This window comes from Athene noctua, chromosome 34 (genome assembly GCF_965140245.1).
Source record: "Athene noctua chromosome 34, bAthNoc1.hap1.1, whole genome shotgun sequence".
NCBI classification, from domain to species: Eukaryota; Metazoa; Chordata; class Aves; order Strigiformes; family Strigidae; genus Athene; species Athene noctua.
Window position 1 is genome coordinate 470,548 of NC_134070.1, and position 19,274 is coordinate 489,821.

Below are 19,274 nucleotides of genomic sequence, written 5' to 3' on the forward strand. Positions count from 1 at the left end.
GATCCCCCCCCCGAAAAAAAATAACATTTATATAAAAAAAAAATAACAAAGGAACGAGGCGGCAGCCATGAAACGCCGCGTTCCTCGCTCGAAGCGCTTCGCCCGCGGGATTTGTTGCCAAAACACCCCAAAACCCTCATTTTTTTTTTGCGGAGAAAAAGGAATTTCCGCTCTGGGGAGGTTGCCCCCCCCCCGACAGCCGCCCCTTTCCTTCCTTTTCACTTTCTTATTTTAATTTTATTTATTTTTATTTTTTTTTTTGGCGCAGGTTCCCCGTCCGGGGCGACGGACGCTGCGCTTACATCAGCCGCGACGGCGTCGGCAGCGACTTGTGCTCCCGGAAAAAATCTTCCGTCTGCAGCCACCCCCAAAACGGGCGCGGCGGGCTGCAGGAGACCCAAATCCGTCGGAATTTCACCTAAAATATTCCCGCCGCCGCAACGTGGTAACGCGGCTTCCGGCGTTATTTATTTATTTCGATTTTTTCTGATAAAAGGTAAAACCGCCGGGATGTGAGGGCAGGATCCTTCCCCCGCTCCTCAAGCGCCTTCTGGATTTTTTTTTTTTTTTTTAATTTTTTTAAATTTTTTTTTTAAATTTTTTAATTTTTTTTTTTTTTTTTTTTTAAAAATTTTTTTTTTTCACGGCTCGAAGGAGCACGCGGCAACGGCCGGAAGGTTCCGGAAACGTCCCCGACGCGTCGGGCCTTGCCGGGCTCGGCCTTGCTGAGCTCGGCCTTGCTGGGCTCGGCCTTGCTGAGCTCGGGCTCTGGTTTTGGGGCAGATTTGGAGGAATTGGAAACGCAGAGGGGGGGAAGGAAGATCCCAACCGCCCCGAGAAGCCGCCAAACGGTTCTGCTGGGATTTCTTTTTTTTTTTTTATTTTATCCCTTTTTAAAAAAAAATTTATCCTTTTTTTTTTTTTTAAATTTTATCCCTTTTTTTTTTTTATTTTATCCCTTTTTTTTATTTTATCCCTTTTTTTTATTTTATCCCATTTTTTTATTTTATCCCTTTTTTTATTTTATCCTAGTTTTCTTTGCTTTTATCCCGGTTTATTTTTTGGCTTTTATCCCTTTTTTTTTTTTTTTTTTTTTGGCTTTTATCCCGTTTTTTTTTTTTTGGCTTTTATCTTGGGGTTTTTTTGGCTTTTATCCCGTTCTTTTTTTATTTTATCCCTTTTTTTTAAAAAATTTTATCCCGTGTTTTTTTAATTATATCCTGTTTTTTTTTTTAATTTTATCCCTTTTTTTTTTTCTTTTATCCCTTTTTTTTTTTTCTTTGCTTTTATCCCGGTTTTTTTTTTTTTGGCTTTTATCCCCCCTTTTTTTTGCTTTATCCCTTTTTTTTTTTTTGCTTTATCCCTTTTTTTTGCTTTATCCCTTTTTTTTGCTTTATCCCTTTTTTTTGCTTTATCCCTTTTTTTTGCTTTATCCCTTTTTTTTGCTTTATCCCTTTTTAAAAATTTTATCCCTTTTTTTTATTTTATCCCTTTTATTTTATCCCTTTTATTTTATCCCTTTTTTTTTTATTTTATCCTTTTTATTTTATCCCTTTTTTTTTTATTTTATCCCTTTTTTTATCCCGTTTTCTTTTTTTTTCGCTTTTACCCCGGTTTGGTTTTTTTTGCCTTTATCCGTGTTTTTTTTTTTTTTTTGCTTTTATCCTTGTTGGGTTTTTTTTTGCCTTTATCCCCCTTTTTTTTTTCCCTCTTCTGTTGTTTCCCTCCGGTTTAACCTCGGTGGCCTCTTTCTGGCAAATCCAGTGGAAGGGGGCGGCGAAGCTTTGGGGGTTCAGCCCCCCCCAGATCGTGGCACGAGCCTCCTCCTCCTCGTGACCCAACACCCGAAACCATCAGTCCCGCGCTTTTACCCCCCCCCGACAGAATTTACCTCATTCCGGCCTTTTCCACCCTTTTTTTTGGGGGGTGAAGCAGAAGCGTTGAGGAGACACTGCTCCCCCCAAATCTTGTCCCTCCTTGTCCCCCCCAAAACCTTGCCCCTCCTCCCCAGACCCCCCCCCCCCCCCCATTTCTTGACCTAATAAACATTAGTCCTGAAATAGAAAATGCCTTTTTTTTTTTTTTTTCCTACCTGCTGGGGGCCACCATAAAAACTCCCCCCCCCCCCCCCGGTGAAATCTCCCCCCGCTTTCGCGCTTGGCCCTGGGTGTAAAACAGGAGCGATGGGGCAGAGGGTTCCAGTGGCAAACTGGGAGCTGGGCAAGATCGGTGGGAGCGCGGGCTGGCAGCAAAACCATGATTTTTTTTTTAATTTTTAATTTTTTTTTAATTTTTAAAATTTTTTTAATTTTTAAAATTTTTTTTGGAAATTTTTGGAAATTTTTGGAAATTTTTGGAAATTTTGAATTTTAATTTTTTGTAATTTTAAAAATTTTTAAATTTTTTTAATTTTTCCATTTTTTTCCATTTTTTTCCATTTTTTTCCATTTTTTTCCATTTTTTTCCATTTTTTTCCATTTTTTTCCATTTTTTTCCATTTTTTCCCATTTTTTTCCCATTTTTTAAATTTTTTTATTTTTTTGGATTTTTTTTGCAATTTTTTTGGATTTTTTTGGAATTTTTGGGGGGTTTATTTGTTTTTTTTTTGAAATTTTTGGAATTTTTTTGATTTTTTTTGGATTTTTTTTTTTAATTTTCTTGGAATTTTTAAATTTTCTTTTTATTTTTTCCGGATTTTTTTGGATTTTTTTTTAATTTTTTTTTTTATTATTTTTTGGAATTTTTTTGGATTTTTTTTTTAAATTTTTTCGATTTTTTTCAGTTTTTTCAATTTTTTTTCAATTTTTTCAATTTTTTTTCAATTTTTTCAATTTTTTTTCAATTTTTTCAATTTTTTTTCAATTTTTCCAATTTTAAATTTTTTTTCCAATTTTAAAATTTTTTTCCAATTTTAAAATTTTTTTCCAATTTTTAAAAATTTTTTCCAATTTTTAAAAATTTTTTCCAATTTTTAAAAATTTTTTCCAATTTTTAAAAATTTTTTTAACATTTTTTTAAAATTTTTTTTTTTTGTTGCTTTCACCTTTCTCCTATCATCTCTGAGCTCCTATTTCTGCGGTTTTATCCCCCAAAATCCTCCCTGGCAGCGCAGATTCGGGGCAGGAAGGGAAAAATCTGCCACAATCTTGAGGTTGCGTTTTTTTTTTTTTTTTTTTTTGGTGGAAACCAAAACTTTTTTTAACCGAATTCCAGGGCGACGCTGACAAGTTTCCCCCCAACTTTCTCCTCCACGCTCTCCAGCTTTTTTTTTTTTTTTTTTTGTCCGGACAATCCTTTGCTGCCTCCTCCGAGGGGCCTGTGGCTGAGTGTCCCCCCCCGCGACACCCGAGGCCTTTTTTCTGCTCTTTCACCCCCCTCCAGGTGCTTTTTTTTTTTTTTTAAATTTTTTTTTGGGGGGAAAACGTGGGCTGGAAAATAATCGGGGTGGGGAGAGAGGAGAAGTGTTGAGGGCGGGAGGATGATGGGGGGGGGATGGAAATCAGGAGGTTTTAGGGGGGGTCTTGGGGTGTTTTTCTGTTGGTTTTTTTTTTTTTTTCCTGATGGATTTGGGGAGATTTTCACCTTTTTGATGGATGACGGCCCTCGCTGCTTACCCACAGCACGCTCCCGATCCCAGCAGCGCCCAGTACCACCAGCGACCTGCGACGGGGCCCATACTGGGGAGCCAGGGAACAAGCCCTTGTCTTTCCTCTGTTTTTTTTTTTTGTTTTTTGTTTTTTTTTTTTTTTTTTTTTTAAACCCATTTTTTGACAGAAAAAAAGCCCCGCGAGCCTCTGGGATGGTGAGCTCGGTTGAAACCTGAAGCTCTTCTCTCAGCTCTTTTTTTTTTTTTTTAAAGCTGTGGGGCAGCTCGAGTGTAAAAATAGTGTGTAAAAAAGTGTAAAAATAAAGAAGTGGAAAAAAGTGTAAAAGTAAAGTGGGGAAAAGTGGAAAAACTGTAAAAGTAAAGTGGAAAAAAAGTGGAAAAAGTGTAAAAGTAAAGTGGAAAAAAAGTGGAAAAAGTGTAAAAATGAAGTGGAAAAAAGTGGGAAAAGTGTAAAAATGAAGTGGAAAAAAGTGGGAAAAGTGTAAAAATAAAGAAGTGGAAAAAAGTGGGAAAAGTGTAAAAATGAAGTGGAAAAAAAGTGGGAAAAGTGTAAAAATAAGTGGGAAAAAGTGGGAAAAGTGTAAAAATGAAGTGGAAAAAGTGTAAAAATAAAGAAGTAGAAAAAAGTGGGAAAAGTGTAAAAATAAAGAAGTGGGGAAAAGTGGAAAAACTGTAAAAGTAAAGTGGAAAAAAGTGGAAAAAGTGTAAAAATGAAGTGGAATAAAAGTGGGAAAAAGTGGAAAAAGTGTAAAAGTGGGGAAAAAGTGGAAAAAATGTAAAAATGAATTGGAAAAAAAGTGGAAAAAGTGTAAAAATAAAGAAGTGGGAAAAAGTGGGAAAAGTGTAAAAATGAAGTGGAAAAAAGTGGGAAAAGTGTAAAAATAAAGAAGTAGAAAAAGGTGGGAAAAGTGTAAAAGTAAAGAAGTGGGAAAAAGTGGGAAAAGTGTAAAAATGAAGTGGAAAAAAAAGTGGGAAAAGTGTAAAAATGAAGAAGTAGAAAAAAGTGGGAAAAGTGTAAAAGTAAAGAAGTGGGAAAAAGTGGGAAAAGTGTAAAAATGAAGTGGAAAAAAAAGTGGGAAAAGTGTAAAAATGAAGTGGAAAAAAGTGGAAAAAGTGTAAAAATAAAGTAGAAAAAAGTGGGAAAAGTGTAAAAATAAAGAAGTGGGAAAAAGTGGGAAAAGTGTAAAAATGAAGTGGAAAAAAGTGGAAAAAGTGTAAAAATAAAGAAGTAGAAAAAGGTGGGAAAAGTGTAAAAATAAAGAAGTGGGAAAAAGTGGGAAAAGTGTAAAAATAAAGAAGTGGGGAAAAGTGGAAAAAAGTGTAAAAGTAAAGTGGGGAAAAGTGGAAAAACTGTAAAAGTGGAAAAAGTGTAAAAATGAAGTGGAAAAAAAGTGGGAAAAGTGTAAAAATGAAGTGGAAAAAGTGTAAAAATAAAGAAGTGGGAACAAGTGGAAAAAGTGTAAAAGTAAAGAAGTGGGAAAAAGTGGAAAAAGTGTAAAAGTAAAGAAGTGGGAAAAAGTGGGAAAAGTGTAAAAATGAAGTGGAAAAAAAGTGGAAAAATGCAGTTTTGAACCCGAGCTGGTAGTTTTATTTTCCGGTTATTATCTCGACGCCTCGGCGGTGGCGGCTCCGGCGGCTCCGGGACAGGAGAGCGGCGGCGCTCGGCGAGGTCTGGGTGCCTCCGGGGGTGGGGAGGCCCCACCCTTGTGAGGAATATTTTATTTTTTTTTTTGTTTTTTTACCGTCAAATTGAATCCTAAAACTCCTTCTGCCCCAGCGGCGTGCCCAGTTGGCCAAGAAACCCAACGGCATCCTGGCTTGCGTCGGCACCGGCGTGGCCAGCAGGGACGGGGAAGGGATCTGCCCCGCGGGGAGGCCGCCCCTCGATTCCCGGGCTCAGTTTTGGGGCCCCCTCACCCCCCAAAAAAAAAAAAAAAAAAATATTGAACGACTCGAGCGTGGCCAGAGAAGGGCAACGGGGCTGGGGCAGGGCCTGGAGCACAGGTCTGCTGGGGAGCGGCTGGGGGAACTGGGCGGGTTGGGAAGGGTCAATGTTGGGTTGATGGTTGACTGGAGGATCTTCAAGGTCTTTCCCAACCTTGACGATTCTACAAAATTCCCCCCGTAGAGGGGATGGGAACATCCTTCCATTTTTTTTTTTTTTTTCTGCTCTATTTACCCAAACCTGCCCCGCGTGTTGTACCAAGCCCAACCCATCAGGCCACGATCTTTATTTTTTTTAAAAAATTTCTTATTTTTTAAATTTCGGAACGCTGGACCCGGGCAGAACCCGGCGGAGCAACAAAGCCTCTCGCAACGTGTTCTGCGCTCTCTGATCCTCCCTGCAGGAGCTGAAAAGAAAAAGCTCCCTCCGAGCAAAACCAAATTTGCTGCTCGTGGGGCGGCTTAGTTCTGGTTTTAAATCAGCTGCCCCGCCCACCCGCCCTAAACTTCTTTTTTTTTTTTCCCCTCCCTTTTTTTTTTTTTTTCTCTTTCTAAAACCTGTTTTTCTTCTCTTTCTCTCCCCCCTCTCGGTGTTTTCATCTTCTCTTACTTTCCTTCCGCCTTCTTTCTCCTTTTTCCCCCTTCCTCCTTTTTTTTCCTCCTTCCTTTTTTTTCCCCCTTCCTCCTTTTTTTTCCCCCTTCCTCCTTTTTTTCCGCCTTCCTTTTTTTTCCTCCTTCCTCTTTTTCCCCCTTCCTTTTTTTTCTTTTTTTTCTGCCTTCCTCCTCCTTTTTCCCCCTTCCTCCTATTTTTCCCCCTTCCTCCTTTTTTTCCTCCTTCCTCCTTTTTTTTCCGCCTTCCTCCTTTTTTTTCCTCCTTCCTTTTTTTTCCACCTTCCTCCTTTTTTTTCCCCCTTCCTTTTTTTTCCTCCTTCCTTTTTTTCCCCTTCCTCCTTTTTTTCCCTCCTTCCTTTTTTTTCCCCTTCCTCCTTTTTTTTCCCCCTTCCTCCTTTTTTTTCTCCTTCCTTTTTTTTCCCCCTTCCTCCTTTTTTTTCCTCCTTCCTTTTTTTTCCGCCTTCCTCTTCCTTTTTCCCCCTTCCTCCTTTTTTTTCCTCCTTCCTCCTTTTTTTTCCTCCTTCCTCCTTTTTTTTTCCTCCTTCTGGAGGGGAAGAGAGAGGGGAAAAAAAAAAAAAAGCTGGGGAGTTTGAGCAGAAGTTTATGGCTGCTCTGCTTCCTCAAAAAAAAAAAAAAATTCACCACTGATGAGGTCTAGGGGTTGGATGCGGAGCGAAGGCAGAGCCTAAAGTTGGGTTTTGAGGTGGTGGAGGGTGCACGTCGAGAGCAGCCCCGAAATTGCCTGAAATCGCCTTAATTTAGAGCAGGAGTAACCCCCCCCGGCACGGAGGGGGGCAGCCGGAGGGACGTGGGTCTCTCCAGACCTCGTCTCCACCCGGATCTCAGCAGCTTTGCTTCCCCATCGAGCGTTGGCTCACGTTGGGCTTGTTGGGAATTTATTTTTTGCGACTGAAAGAGGGGGAAAAAAAAAAATAAAAAAAAATCAAGTTTCCTCTCCCCCATCCCTTCCCGGCTTTGTGTGAGCCAAGATCTCGCCTTAGAGGATGTTTAATCCAGTCAACATTCTCCATCTTGGAGACATCCACAACACGAGCATGAAGAAGCAAGAAGAACCCCCCGAAAAAAAAAAAAAAAAAAAATCAAAATAAGCACTTTCCTCCCTCAAAAAAAAAATAAGACTTACTGGGAGATTTCTTGGGAGAAAAAACATCCCTTGGGTGCTTTAAATCAGCGTAAATTATTTCTCCAGCCATGAGCAGAAAATTGCAAAGCGGGTCCCGAGAGTGGAGCTGGTCTTGGGCAACCTCTTGCCCTTATGACCGAGCCGCTCGCGCTTGCGTCGAGACCCAGGAAACAGCATCGCCCCGGCCTTTTATCTTCCCTTTTTTTTTTTTTTTTTTTAAAAATTAAAAAAAAAAAAAATTATATCCTACGGCCTTCCTGAATTAAAGCTGGGGAGGGGGTAGGTGTCATCTAGGCAGGCATCGCCCGGGCCTGTTATCTTCTTAATCCGACGCAGGATTTGGGGCCGTGGGGGGCTCGAACTCGAGTGGGTTTGGGCCCCCCCGTTGCTTTGGGCACGAGACTTGGGCCCCGGTTTAGCCCGCGGCCCCCTCGGGGAACACGGGGGTTGCCCGACTCGGCTTTTCCGATCTCTTTCCCACATGCTACTAAAAATTTTTGCTTTTTTTTCCTTTATTTTCTTCTATTTTCTTCTATTCTATTTTCTGTTTTATTCTACTTGATTCTATTTTCTTTATTTGATTCTATTCTACTTTTTTTTTCTATTTTACTTTATTCTACTTTATTTTCTTCTACTTTATTTTCTACTTTATTCTACTTTATTTATTCTATTCTACTTTATTTTCTATTTTATTCTTTTATTCCATTCTACTTTATTTTATTCTGTTCTACTTTATTTTATTCCGTTCTACTTTATTTTATTCCATTCTACTTTATTTTCTATTTTATTCTTTGATTCCATTCTACTTTATTTTATTCTGTTCTACTTTATTTTATTTCATTCTGCTTTATTTTATTCCATTCTATTTTCTATTCAATTCTACTTTCTTTTCAATTTTGTTCTATTTTATTTATTCCATTCTACTTTATTTTATTCCATTCTACTTTATTTTCTATTTTATTCTACTTCTATTCTACTTTATTTTATTTTGTTCTACTTTATTTTATTCCATTTGGCTTTATTTTATTCTATTCTACTTTATTTTCTATTTTATTCTACTTTATTTTATTCTACTTTATTTTCTATTCTATTTTCTATTTTGTTCCACTTTATTTGATTCTGTTCTACTTTATTTTATTCTATTCTACCTTTATTTTCTATTTTATTCTCCTTTATTCTACTTAATTTTATTCTACTTTATTTTCTATTCTATTCTATTTTCTATTTTTTTCTACTTTATTTGATTCTGTTCTACTTTATTTGATTCTATTCTACCTTTGTTTTCTATTTTATTCTACTTTATTCTATCTTACTTTATTTTGATTTTCACCCTGCAAGTGCATTTTCCAGCGCCCAGACCTGCGTGGGTTTTTTTGTTGTTGTTGTTGTTTCTTTTTGGTGTTAACCCCATTTGCAGCAGGTTTGGGCCTGTCCCTAACACCCCCAGAAATGCCTTTTTAAATGACCTTTTTTTTTTTTTTTCGCCACGCACCCAAAAGAGAGCAAGAAAAAAAAAAGCAGAAGTTTGCCCCACAACCTGCCAGCGGCAAGAAACGGGGTAACAGAGGAGAAAAAAGTCTCAGCAGGAAAAGCACTGCCTGTTTAAATCTTTGTTTTCATTTTAATTATTATGATTATTTAATTTTTAATTTTTTTTTTTTTCTGCTTGCAAGCCTTTTTAGCTTCATGGAAACTTTCTGTGGTGAGCTGCTTTGACCTTTTGCTTCCTGTGCCCTGCAAAAGCGGCAGCTCTGGTGGCGTGTGACCATTGCTTGAAAAAAAAAAAAAAAAAAAAGAAAAAAAAAAGCAAAGCAAAGAAAAAATAGAAAAAAACAACAAGAAAAAAAAAAAAACAAAGACAAAGAAAACAAAGAAAGGGGGGGGGAGCCCAAGAAAACAGGGAAAAGGAGAAAAGAGAAAAAAAGGGAAAAAGGGAAAAAGAGAAAAGAGGAAAAAGAGAAAAGAGGAAACAGAGGAAGAAGAAGAAAGAAAAAAGGAAAAAAGAAAAGGAAATAAAGAAAATAGGAAAAAAGGAAGAAAAAAGAAAAGAAAAAATAAACAGAAAAAAGAAAAAGAAAAAAGGAAAAATAAAAAAGAAAAGGAAATAAAGAAAAAAGAAAAAAAGAAGAAAAAAAATAAAAAGAAAAAAGAAAAAAGGAAAAAAGAAAAAAGAGAAGGAAATGAAAAAAGGAAAAAAAAAATAAAAAAAAAGAAAAAGAAAAAAGGAAAAAAGAAAGAAGAAAGAAAAAATTAAAAGAAAGAAGAAAAAAAATAAAAAAAAGAAAAAAGGAAAAAAGAAAAGAAAAAATTAAAAAAAAAGAAAAAGGAAAAAAGAAAAAAGGGAAAAAAGAAGAAAAAAGAAAATAAAAAATAAAAAATAAAAAAGGAATAAAGCTGGAAATGCAGAAAAATGTGAAGGAAAAGCAAAATATTAATAAAAAAAAAAAAAGGCTGGAAATGCAGAAAAATGTGAAGGAAAAGCAAAATAATAATAAAAAAAAAAAAAGCTGGAAATGCAGAAAAAGGCGAAGGGAAAGCACCGCGGTCCCGCAGCTGCCCTCGCTCAGGCAGCCCCTGCCCCCTCTGCCCAAGGATCCGCAGAAAAAAATCCCCGAATTTAGAAAAAAAAAAAAAAAAAAAAATTTTTTTTTTTCGTATTTTGTGTTTCACGTTTCTCTCAGGAGCCGGTTGTGCCTCAGCGTGCGGCTTGTTCCAGGTCGGGGGGGGCTGGGGGGGCTGGGGGCACATGGAGTGAAATTGTAACGGGGGAGAAAATTTTAATTGGGGGAGAAAATTTTAATTGGGAGAGAAATTTTAATTGGGGGAGAAATTTTAATTGGGAGAGAAATTTTAATTGGGAGAGAAAAGTTTTGGGGAGAAAACTTTAATTGGGGGGAGAAAAGTTGGGGGGAGAAAATTTTAATTGGGGGAGAAAATTTTAATTGGGAGAGAAATTTTAATTGGGAGAGAAAAAGTTTTGGGGAGAAAATTTTAATTGGGGGGAGAAAAGTTGGGGGGAGAAAATTTTAATTGCAAGGAGAAAATTTTAATTGGGGGAGAAAATTTTAATTGGGGGGAGAAAATTTTAATTGGGGGGAGAAAATTTTAATTGGGGAGAGAAAATTTTAATTGGGAGAGAAATTTTAATTAGGAGAGAAAAGTTTTGGGGAGAAAATTTTAATTGGGGGAGAAAAGTTTGGGGGAGAAAATTTATTTGGGGGAGAAAATTTATTTGGGGGAGAAAATTTTGTTTGGGGGGAGAAAATTTTAATTGGGGGAGAAATTTTAATTAGGAGAGAAAAGTTTTGGGGAGAAAATTTTAATTGGGGGAGACATTTTAATTGGGGGTGAAAAGCTTTGGGGAGAAAACTTTAATTGGGGGGAGAAAAGTTGGGGGGAGAAAAGTTTGGGGAAGAAAATTTTAATTGGGGGGAGAAAATTTTAATTGGGAGAGAAAATTTTAATTGGGGAGAAAAGTTTGGGGGGAGAAAATTTTAATTGCAAGGAGAAAATTTTAATTGGGGAGAAAATTTTGATTGGGGGAGAAAAGTTTTTGGGAGAAAATTTTAACTGGGGGAGAAAATTTTAATTGTGAGAGAAAATTTTAATTGGGGAGAAAAGTTTGGGGGGGGGAAATTTTAATTGCAAGGAGAAAATTTTAATTGGGGGAGAAAATTTTAATTGGGAGAGAAAAGTTTTGGGGAGAAAATTTTAATTGCAAGGAGAAAATTTTAATTGGGGGGAGAAAATTTTAATTGGGAGAGAAAATTTTAATTGGGGGAGAAAATTTTAATTGGGGGAGAAAATTTTAATTGGGAGAGAAAAGTTTTGGGGAGAAAATTTTAATTGCAAGGAGAAAATTTTAATTGGGGGGAGAAAATTTTAATTGGGGGAGAAAATTTTAATTGGGAGAGAAAATTTTAATTGGGGGAGAAAATTTTAATTGGGAGAGAAAATTTTAATTGGGGGAGAAAATTTTAATTGGGGGGAGAAAAGTTTGATTTCCGGGAGAAAACTTTAATTATGGGGGAAAATTTTAATTGCGGGGAAAAAGTATTAATTGGGGGAAGAAAAATGTAATTGGGGGGGAGAGAATTTCGGTTGCAGGGAGAAAATAATTTGGGGGAGAAAGCGTTAATTGCAGGGAAAAAAATGAAATTGGGGGTAGAAAACTTTAATTGGGGGGGGGGGGAAGTTTGATTTCCGGGAGAAAACACTAAAAATTTTGGGAGAAAATTAATTGCAGGGGAAAAAAAAATTGGGGGAAGAAAATTTTAATTGGGGGGGAATTTCAATTGCAGGGAGAAAACTTTAATTACGGGGGAAAAAATTTTAATTGTGGCGAGTAAATTTGAAGGGGGGGGGGGGAGAAAACTGGTGTCCTCTTAAAAAAAAGTGTTTTTGGTTCAAGACAGCGGCTTAAAAAAAAAACCAAAAAACCCAACTTTCCATCATTTTGGTACGTTCCACCGAGGGAAACGGAATTTACGATGGAATTTCGGTTGATTTTGATTTTTTTTTGTTCCTGAAAAGCCTGGGGGGGGGGGGGGGGGGGGGAAGGCTGAGGACTGACAGCCTTCGTGACACCTTCTGACAGGGGGAAAATTTTGATTGACAGGTGAAAACTGCGGTGGCGGAACCCCCCCAAAAAAATGACAGAAACGAGGGTTTATTCCGGATTTTGGGGTGCGGAAAGGAGCCGGCGGGCAGGTAACGGTGAGAGCGATGAATCGACAAATCTTTTTTTTTTTTTTGGTTTTGTTTTGTTTTTTTTTTTAATACTTCTACAATTTGAGAACAAAAACCAGCTGAGGTTGGAGGAAAAAAAAAAAATATTTTTTTTTTTTTTTTTCTAGCACTTCCCTCAGGGGAAAATTTTTGCCGCTCAGCAGATGGAATTTTTTTTTTTGATTTATTCAGCCTCATTTCAGGTGCTTTGAGATCCTCCATCAGGCACTCGGGTGACTGGTGCTTTTTGGTTTTTTTTTTGCTTTTTCCCCTCAAAGATTCCAAATTTCTGCTTTTTTTGTTTGTTTGGGTTTTTTTGTTTGTTTTTTCCCCTCAAAGATTCCAAATTTCTTTTTTTTTATTTTTCCCCTCGGGTGACTGGTGCTTTTCGGTCTTTTTTATTGTTTTTTCCCCTCAAAGATTCCAAATTTCTGCTTTTTTAAATTTTTTTTTCTCGGGTGACTGGTGCTTTTCGGTCTTTTTTTTTTGTTTTTTTCCCCTCAAAGATTCCAAATTTCTTTGTTTTTGTTTTTTTTTTTTTCCTCGGGTGACTGGTGCTTTTCGGTCTTTTTTTTTGTTTTTTCCCCTCAAAGATTCCAAATTTCTTTTTTTTTTTTTTTTTTTTTCCCTCGGGTGACTGGTGCTTTTCGGTCTTTTTTTTTGTTTTTTTCCCCTCAAAGATACCAAATTTCTTTGGTTTTTTTTTTTCCTCAGGTGACTGGTGCTTTTGCGTCTTTTTTTTTGTTTTTCCCCTCAAAGATTCCAAATTTCTCCTTTTTTTATTTTTTTTTTTCTCGGTTGACTGGTGCTTTTCGGTCTTTTTTTTTGTTTTTTCCCCTCAAAGATTCCAAATTTCTGCTTTTTTATTTTTTTTTCTCAGGTGACTGGTGCTTTTCGGTCTTTTTTTTTGTTCTTTTCCCCTCAAAGATTCCAAATTTCTGCTTTTTTATTTTTATTTTTTTCTGAACAAGAAGAAATTTTTGAACAGCTGAAACGTTAAAAAAAATTTTAAAAACCCCAAAAATATTAAGTCTGGGATTTAAGCCTGGTTTAGAGCCCTCAGCGAGATTTTATTCTTCTCTGCCTTCAAAATATTTGAGTCCTCCAGACTCTTCCTCCCATCTTCAACATCCTCATGGTGCAAAATGAGGTAAAAAAAGGGATTTTTGGGTCTCTCTACCCAGCCAGGAATTAATACTTTGAGGGATCTTCTTTAGATTTGTTGATTTTTTAATTTATTTATTTTCAATCGGTCTTTTTATTTCTTGATTTTTTTAAAAAAATATTTGTTGCTTTTAAAAATATTTTTTTAAAAAAATTATTTGGTGCATTTGATTTCTTTCTCGGATTTTTGCGTGGGGAGGAGGAAAAGGGCAACGGTAGGTTTTTCCCATGAGGATTTAGTTCATGTGATCGACGGGGACAAAATGGGGGGAAGCCTAAAAGAAAAATGGGAGAAGCTTCACTGGGTGAAAAACCCAGATTTTCTATTTATTTATTTTTTTAGTAAAACCCTTAAAAAACGGAATTTTCTTTGCTGATGGTGGAGGGAAAGAGCCCGTTGTGGCTTGGAAGAGCCAGAGATGGAGCGACCATGACTCGGGTCATTTGTAAGGTCTAAAATGTCTCAGTTTTATTCCACGGGGAGAATTTTGGGTGTTTTTCACCCAAAATGACACCAAGTCTACTCGGTGTGGCCCAAAGACTCACTTTTCGTCATATAATTTTATTCCACGGGGAGAATTTTGGGTGTTTCTGACCCAAAATGACACCGAGTCCACCCGGTGTGGCCCAAAGACTCACTTCTCGTCACATAGTTTTATTCCACAGGGAGAATTTTGGGTGTTTTTCACCCAAAATGACACCAAGACCACCCGGTGTGGCCCAAAGATTCACTTCTCATTGCATAATTTTATTCCACGGGGAGAATTTTGGGTGTTTTTCACCCAAAATGACACCAAGACCACCCGGTGTGGCCCAAAGACTCACTTCTCATCGCATAATTTTATTCCACGGGGAGAATTTTGGGTGTTTTTCACCCAAAATGACACCAAGTCCACCCAGTGTTGGGAAAAGATGTAATTTCTCCTCGTATAATTTTATTCCACGGGGAGAATTTTGGGTGTTTTTCACCCAAAATGACACCAAGACCACCCGGTGTGGCCCAAAGACTCACTTCTCATCGCATAATTTTATTCCACGGGGAGAATTTTGGGTGTTTTTCACCCAAAATGACACCAAGTCCACCCAGTGTTGGGAAAAGATGTAATTTCTCCTCGTATAATTTTATTCCACGGGGAGAATTTTGGGTGTTTTTCACCCAAAATGACACCAAGACCACCCGGTGTGGCCCAAAGACTCACTTCTCATCGCATAATTTTATTCCACGGGGAGAATTTTGGGTGTTTTTCACCCAAAATGACACCGAGTCCACCCGGTGTGGCCCAAAGACTCACTTCTCATCGCATAATTTTATTCCACGGGGAGAATTTTTCATGTTTCTGACCCAAAATGACGCCAAGACCACCCGGTGTTGGGAAGAGACTCACGTGTCATCGTTGAGTTGTCAAACGTTGCCCGTCCTTGAGGAAGACTCTTCCCAAAGTCGCTTTTGATGGGCATCACCCAAGGGACGTTGGGCTCAGTGCTCTCCACGCCGGCCCGAGATGGGAAGATTTTGTGAAAATTCCCCTTCATCCTCAAGCAAAAGGAGGAAAAAGACCCATCTTTTGGGCCAAGAGCCTGGACCCGGAGCGTTTTTTCACCCCCCCGTAGCCCCACAAAGGTGTTGAAGGCCTCTTCTCCTGCAGGTTCCAGCCTGGAGATGAAGCCAGAGGTGCGTGTTGCCTGTTGGGTGACGATGGCCGTGCTCTTCATGGCTCTTCTCCTCACGGCCGTCGCTTTTGCGGGTGGGTATTGAGGCGTTTTTTTCTTTTATTTCGTCCTGCGGGGAACGTCTGGGAGATACTTTGGGTTGTCGCACGCGTGCTTGATCCACGCCCACCCCAAGACGTTCTCTTCAGGAGAGGGACAATCCGATGAGCAGCTTTTCTCCCGAAGACCAAACCCATTCTCCTCCGTGTAGGAGCTGGTGTTGTCTAGAAACTCTTAAAAAAAACCTGACGAAACCCTTAAAAAAATCTTAAAAAACCAACAGAAAGGGCCGTTTCGTGGGTAGAGTCCCCTGAGCTTTCTCAAAAGTGGTTTTTTTTTTTCAGAGAAGAAAGGGGCTGTTTGCTGCTCGTCCAAGCAGCAGGAGATGTTGGGATGAGTCCCACCACGCCAAGAAATCCGCAGGAACAAGAGAATTTTTTTTTTCTGTCCTTTGGCCATCGCTATTTTTGCGTTAATGACCTGGGGCGGGGGGGGGGGGGGGGGGCGTTTAGAAATAAAGCTCTTGTAGAAATCCTTTTTTTTTTGAAGGCCGCCACCCTGTTTTTCTTCTTTGAAGGTCCATCACCCCCATTACTTGCCCAACGCTGGGAGATTCGAGCTTGTTTTCTCCCGAGATGTCTCTTGGCGTCTTTAATTTTTTATTTTCTTTCTTCCTTCTGTTGAATCTGCAAGAATTTTGGAGGCCACGGGGGGGAGGATGACTTTCCCCACCCCCAGGAAGGTGTTTCTCCTTAACGTTGTTGCTCTATCGAGGACAGTCGAGGCTTTTCAACCTCGTCCCCAACCCTGCTCCCGGTGTCCGTTCGACTGGATCGGCTACAGAGGAAAATGTTATTATTTTTGGGAAGATGAGGGGAACTGGACAACCAGTCGGGACAACTGCTCGGCTCTTGGTGCTTCCTTGGCCTTGCTCGACAGCGTGGAGGATTTGGTAAGGAGACGTGAGGACGTCCTTTGCGTGGGGGTGTAAAAAAAACCCACCAGCGTATTTGCCACCTTTTGGTTGCTTTGATTGCTCTTCCAACATCTTCCTTGGAGATCTGGGGTGAGGAAATGGGGAAAATGGTTTTCTCGAGGGTAGGTCGTCGTGGTTTTCTTCAAATTTCTCACCAAAGTCGATCTATAACCAAAAAAAACCCACAAAAAACCCAACGTTTCTACGCAATAATAAAGTTCTGCCTCGAAGAATATTTTTTTTGGTAGCAGATTGAAAGGTTCAAGCACCAAAAGAGCCCTAAAGGCACATGAACAACCGGTCAAATTTAGATTATTGAGTGGAAGAAGGTTTCTGCAGACCTGCTGGAGATGTCCCCGTGACCTATAAAGCCTTTTTTTTTTTCTCTTTTTTTTTTCTCAGAGCTTCGTGACAAGGTACAAAGGGAGCTCGGAGCACTGGATCGGCCTTTCACGGGAAGATGAGGAGCGACCGTGGAAATGGGTGAACCTCTCCCGTGTCTCTCCCCTGTGAGTCTCTGTTTTTCATCCTCAGCCCCCCCAAAATATCCATTTTCTTCTGGCACTTGAGGTGCAGCCAGAGGGACGAAGACGTTTGGGAAGGGCAACGTCACATCCGGAGCTGGTCTTCATTTTTCCTTTTGAGTTGAGAGGTGGAAGCGGTGCTTTTGGTGGAGAAAACAAAGAGTTTGCTAGATTTTTTTTAAACAAGTTTTTTTTTTTTTTATTTTTGCTTGCAAAGCTTCAGGTTTCTTCCAGCCAACCCAGACTGCTGCCAAAATAAGCAGAATTCAACCTAAATATTGGCACGTTGATGCCCATGAGGATCCCTGAGAAGCAAAGGGTGGGTGGGGGGAAAGCCCTTTTTTGTGATTTTTCTCCTTTTTTCCCGCTGTCCCCACCTGAGGTGGGTTGTCTCGTCTGCCCTTCCAGGTTTCAGATCCGTGGTGGCGGCCTCTGCGCCCTCGTGAAGGACGAGGGGCTCAGCTCCTCCCGCTGCGACGCCGAGAAGAGTTGGGTTTGCAATAAACCCGAGCTGCAGAGCCCAAGGAAGGGCAACGGGACGAGACGGGCTCAAAACCTTTGCGTCAGCTCTTAAGGAGCTGCAGGGAGAGCTCCTCAAACCGAAATACCCGGTGAACGAAAAGGAAACAAAGAGAAAACCTCAAAAAAAAAAACAAACAACCAAACCCCAAAAAACCCAACACAGAAAAAGCGAACTCGGGGAAAAACGCCTATTGCCAAAAAATGCCCAAGAAGAACCAAAGTCATCATGAGTTTGCATTTGTCAACCCAACGCTGGCGTGTGACCAACGAAAAATGTGATTTAATCACAACGTGACCCAGTGGATTAATCACAACGCCCCCGAAATTTGTGAGGATTCCCTCAAAATTCCGCTGCAATGAAAACGTCGGAGCAAGAGGAAACCCGTAAGATCCCACAAGGACGTCTGGGGGGTGAAGCTTAGCAAGATGGCTGCTGCCTCACACGGTATGACCAGAAAAATGGGTAAATACCGGAGGATTTTTGCTTTTCTTGCTTTTTTTTTGGAGCTAAAGCAGCAACCTCGAGGTTTGGCTGGCTGGGAAAAGCCTCTTGACGCCGTACGAGCACGCGGAAACGCCGCGAGGATGGACAACGCGTGCGAGAGCTCCAAGAATTTGCTGCTTTTGTCTTCGTGGAAGCAACCTGAGTCAACCTGTCAAGAGCAAGATGGAGGCGAAGAGACGTCGACGCGTCAAAAATTCTGAATGTTCTCTCCGAGGACAGAGCTCGGGGCGAGGGGGGACGGGACAGAGGTAGGATTGGGGAGGAGAAGGGAAGGGGAAGTCAAGTCAAGTCGTGTCAAGTCAAGTGTCAAGTCAAGAATCAAGATGGTGACGTCTTCACCTCAACGCACCGGTGAGGTTAGAGATCAAAGTCATCCCGTTTTTTAAAGATAAACGAGGAGTAAAAGAAAAGATTTTGCACGTTTTCATGGAACGTTGTGTCCGGGGAAGACTTTTGAGCATCTGATCTTAATAAAAACTGACACGTTTGCACGGACAACCGCGTGCAAACGTGAATCACGTCAAGGTGAGGGTGGAAAAAAAACCTGCTGTTCGGTCAAGGTTCTCTCCTAGAAGTGAGATTTGGGTGAGATACGGGGAAATTTTTCCAGGTTTTTTTAGTGGCTTGATGAAATGTGGTGTGGGACGTCTCCGGGGTCTTAAAATTTCATCGGCCAGGGTTGGGGTGGCTGCTCACAGCAAAGTCGTTTTCGAAGCTTTTCTGCTTCCAGCAGAGCTGAGAAGCCCCCCTGGATGCAGCTGTGTTTGAGGGTTTGTTAAATAAAACCCTAAAAAATGTCAGACCTAAAAACTAAAGAACTAAACCCCCTAAAAAACCTGAAGAACTAAAGAACAAGAATTCGAAAACCTAAAAACCTAAATCCCTAGGCCCTAAAAATCTAAAGACCTAAAAACCCTAAAGAACAAAAAGTAGAAAACCTAAAAACCCTAAAACCTCCCAAAAATAAAGAACAAAAACCCCTAAAAAAAGAACTAAAAACCTAAAGAACAAAGAGTAGAAAACCTAAAAAACTAAACCCCTAAAAAACTAAAGAACCCCCCTAAAAAAGAACTAAAACCCTAAAGAACAAAAAGTAGGAAACAAAAAAACCCTAAACCCCTAAAACAAAAAAACCTAAAGAACCCCCCTAAAAAAAGAACTAAAAACCTAAAAAACAAAAAGTAGAAAACAAAAAAAACCTAAACCCCTAAAACCCGAAAAAACTAAAGAACTAAAAACCTAAAAAACCTAAAGAACAAAAAGTAGAAAACCTGAAAAACGAAAAACCTAAAACCTTAAAAACTAAAGAACTAAACCCCCTAAAAAAATAACTAAACCCCTAAAAAAACTAGCGAACAAAAAGTAAAAAACCTAAAAACCCGAAATCCCTAAAAAAATAACTGAAAACCTAAAAAGACTAAAGAACTAAAAACCTAAAAAAACTAAAGAACAGAGTAGAAAACCTAAAAAACCCCCTAAACCCCCTAAAAAAATAAAGAACTAAAACCCTAAAGAACAAAAAGTAGAAAACCTAAAAACCTAAAACCCTAAAAAACAACTAACCCCCCTAAAAAACTAAAGAACTAAAAACCTAAAAAACCCTAAAGACCAAAAAGTAGAAAACCTAAAAAACGAAACCCCTAAAAAACCCTTAAAAAAATGAAAGAACGAAAAATCTAAAAAAAATGTCAACCTAATCTTTCAAAAACTAAAGAACCTAAACACCAATTTTTTTTTTTTAATTTTTTTTTTTTTGTTTTCCACAGAAGCGAATGTGCGTCCAGAAGCGCCCTGGCCCATGGTACCCCCCTGTGGCTGCTTCTGTTACTGCTTTAAAT

At 39.1% G+C, this 19,274-nt stretch overlaps 3 protein-coding genes across 3 annotated transcripts in view; 2 read left to right on the plus strand and 1 right to left on the minus strand.

Moving 5' to 3' along the window:
* Positions 1 to 19,274, minus strand: part of LOC141972579 (uncharacterized) — a 710,276-nt gene that overhangs the window by 406,634 nt on the left and 284,368 nt on the right. The gene's annotated exons all lie outside the window — the stretch shown is intronic.
* LOC141972595 (uncharacterized) overlaps positions 1 to 19,274 on the plus strand; it is a 366,186-nt gene that overhangs the window by 68,518 nt on the left and 278,394 nt on the right. The gene's annotated exons all lie outside the window — the stretch shown is intronic.
* Positions 11,858 to 19,010, plus strand: LOC141972647 (C-type lectin domain family 2 member B-like). Its single transcript, XM_074930586.1, has 5 exons — positions 11,858 to 12,017; positions 14,846 to 14,944; positions 15,689 to 15,861; positions 16,288 to 16,394; positions 16,818 to 19,010. The coding sequence occupies exons 1-5, from the start codon at positions 11,960 to 11,962 to the stop codon at positions 16,981 to 16,983; spliced, it is 603 nt and encodes a 200-aa protein (XP_074786687.1). The 5' UTR covers positions 11,858 to 11,959; the 3' UTR covers positions 16,984 to 19,010.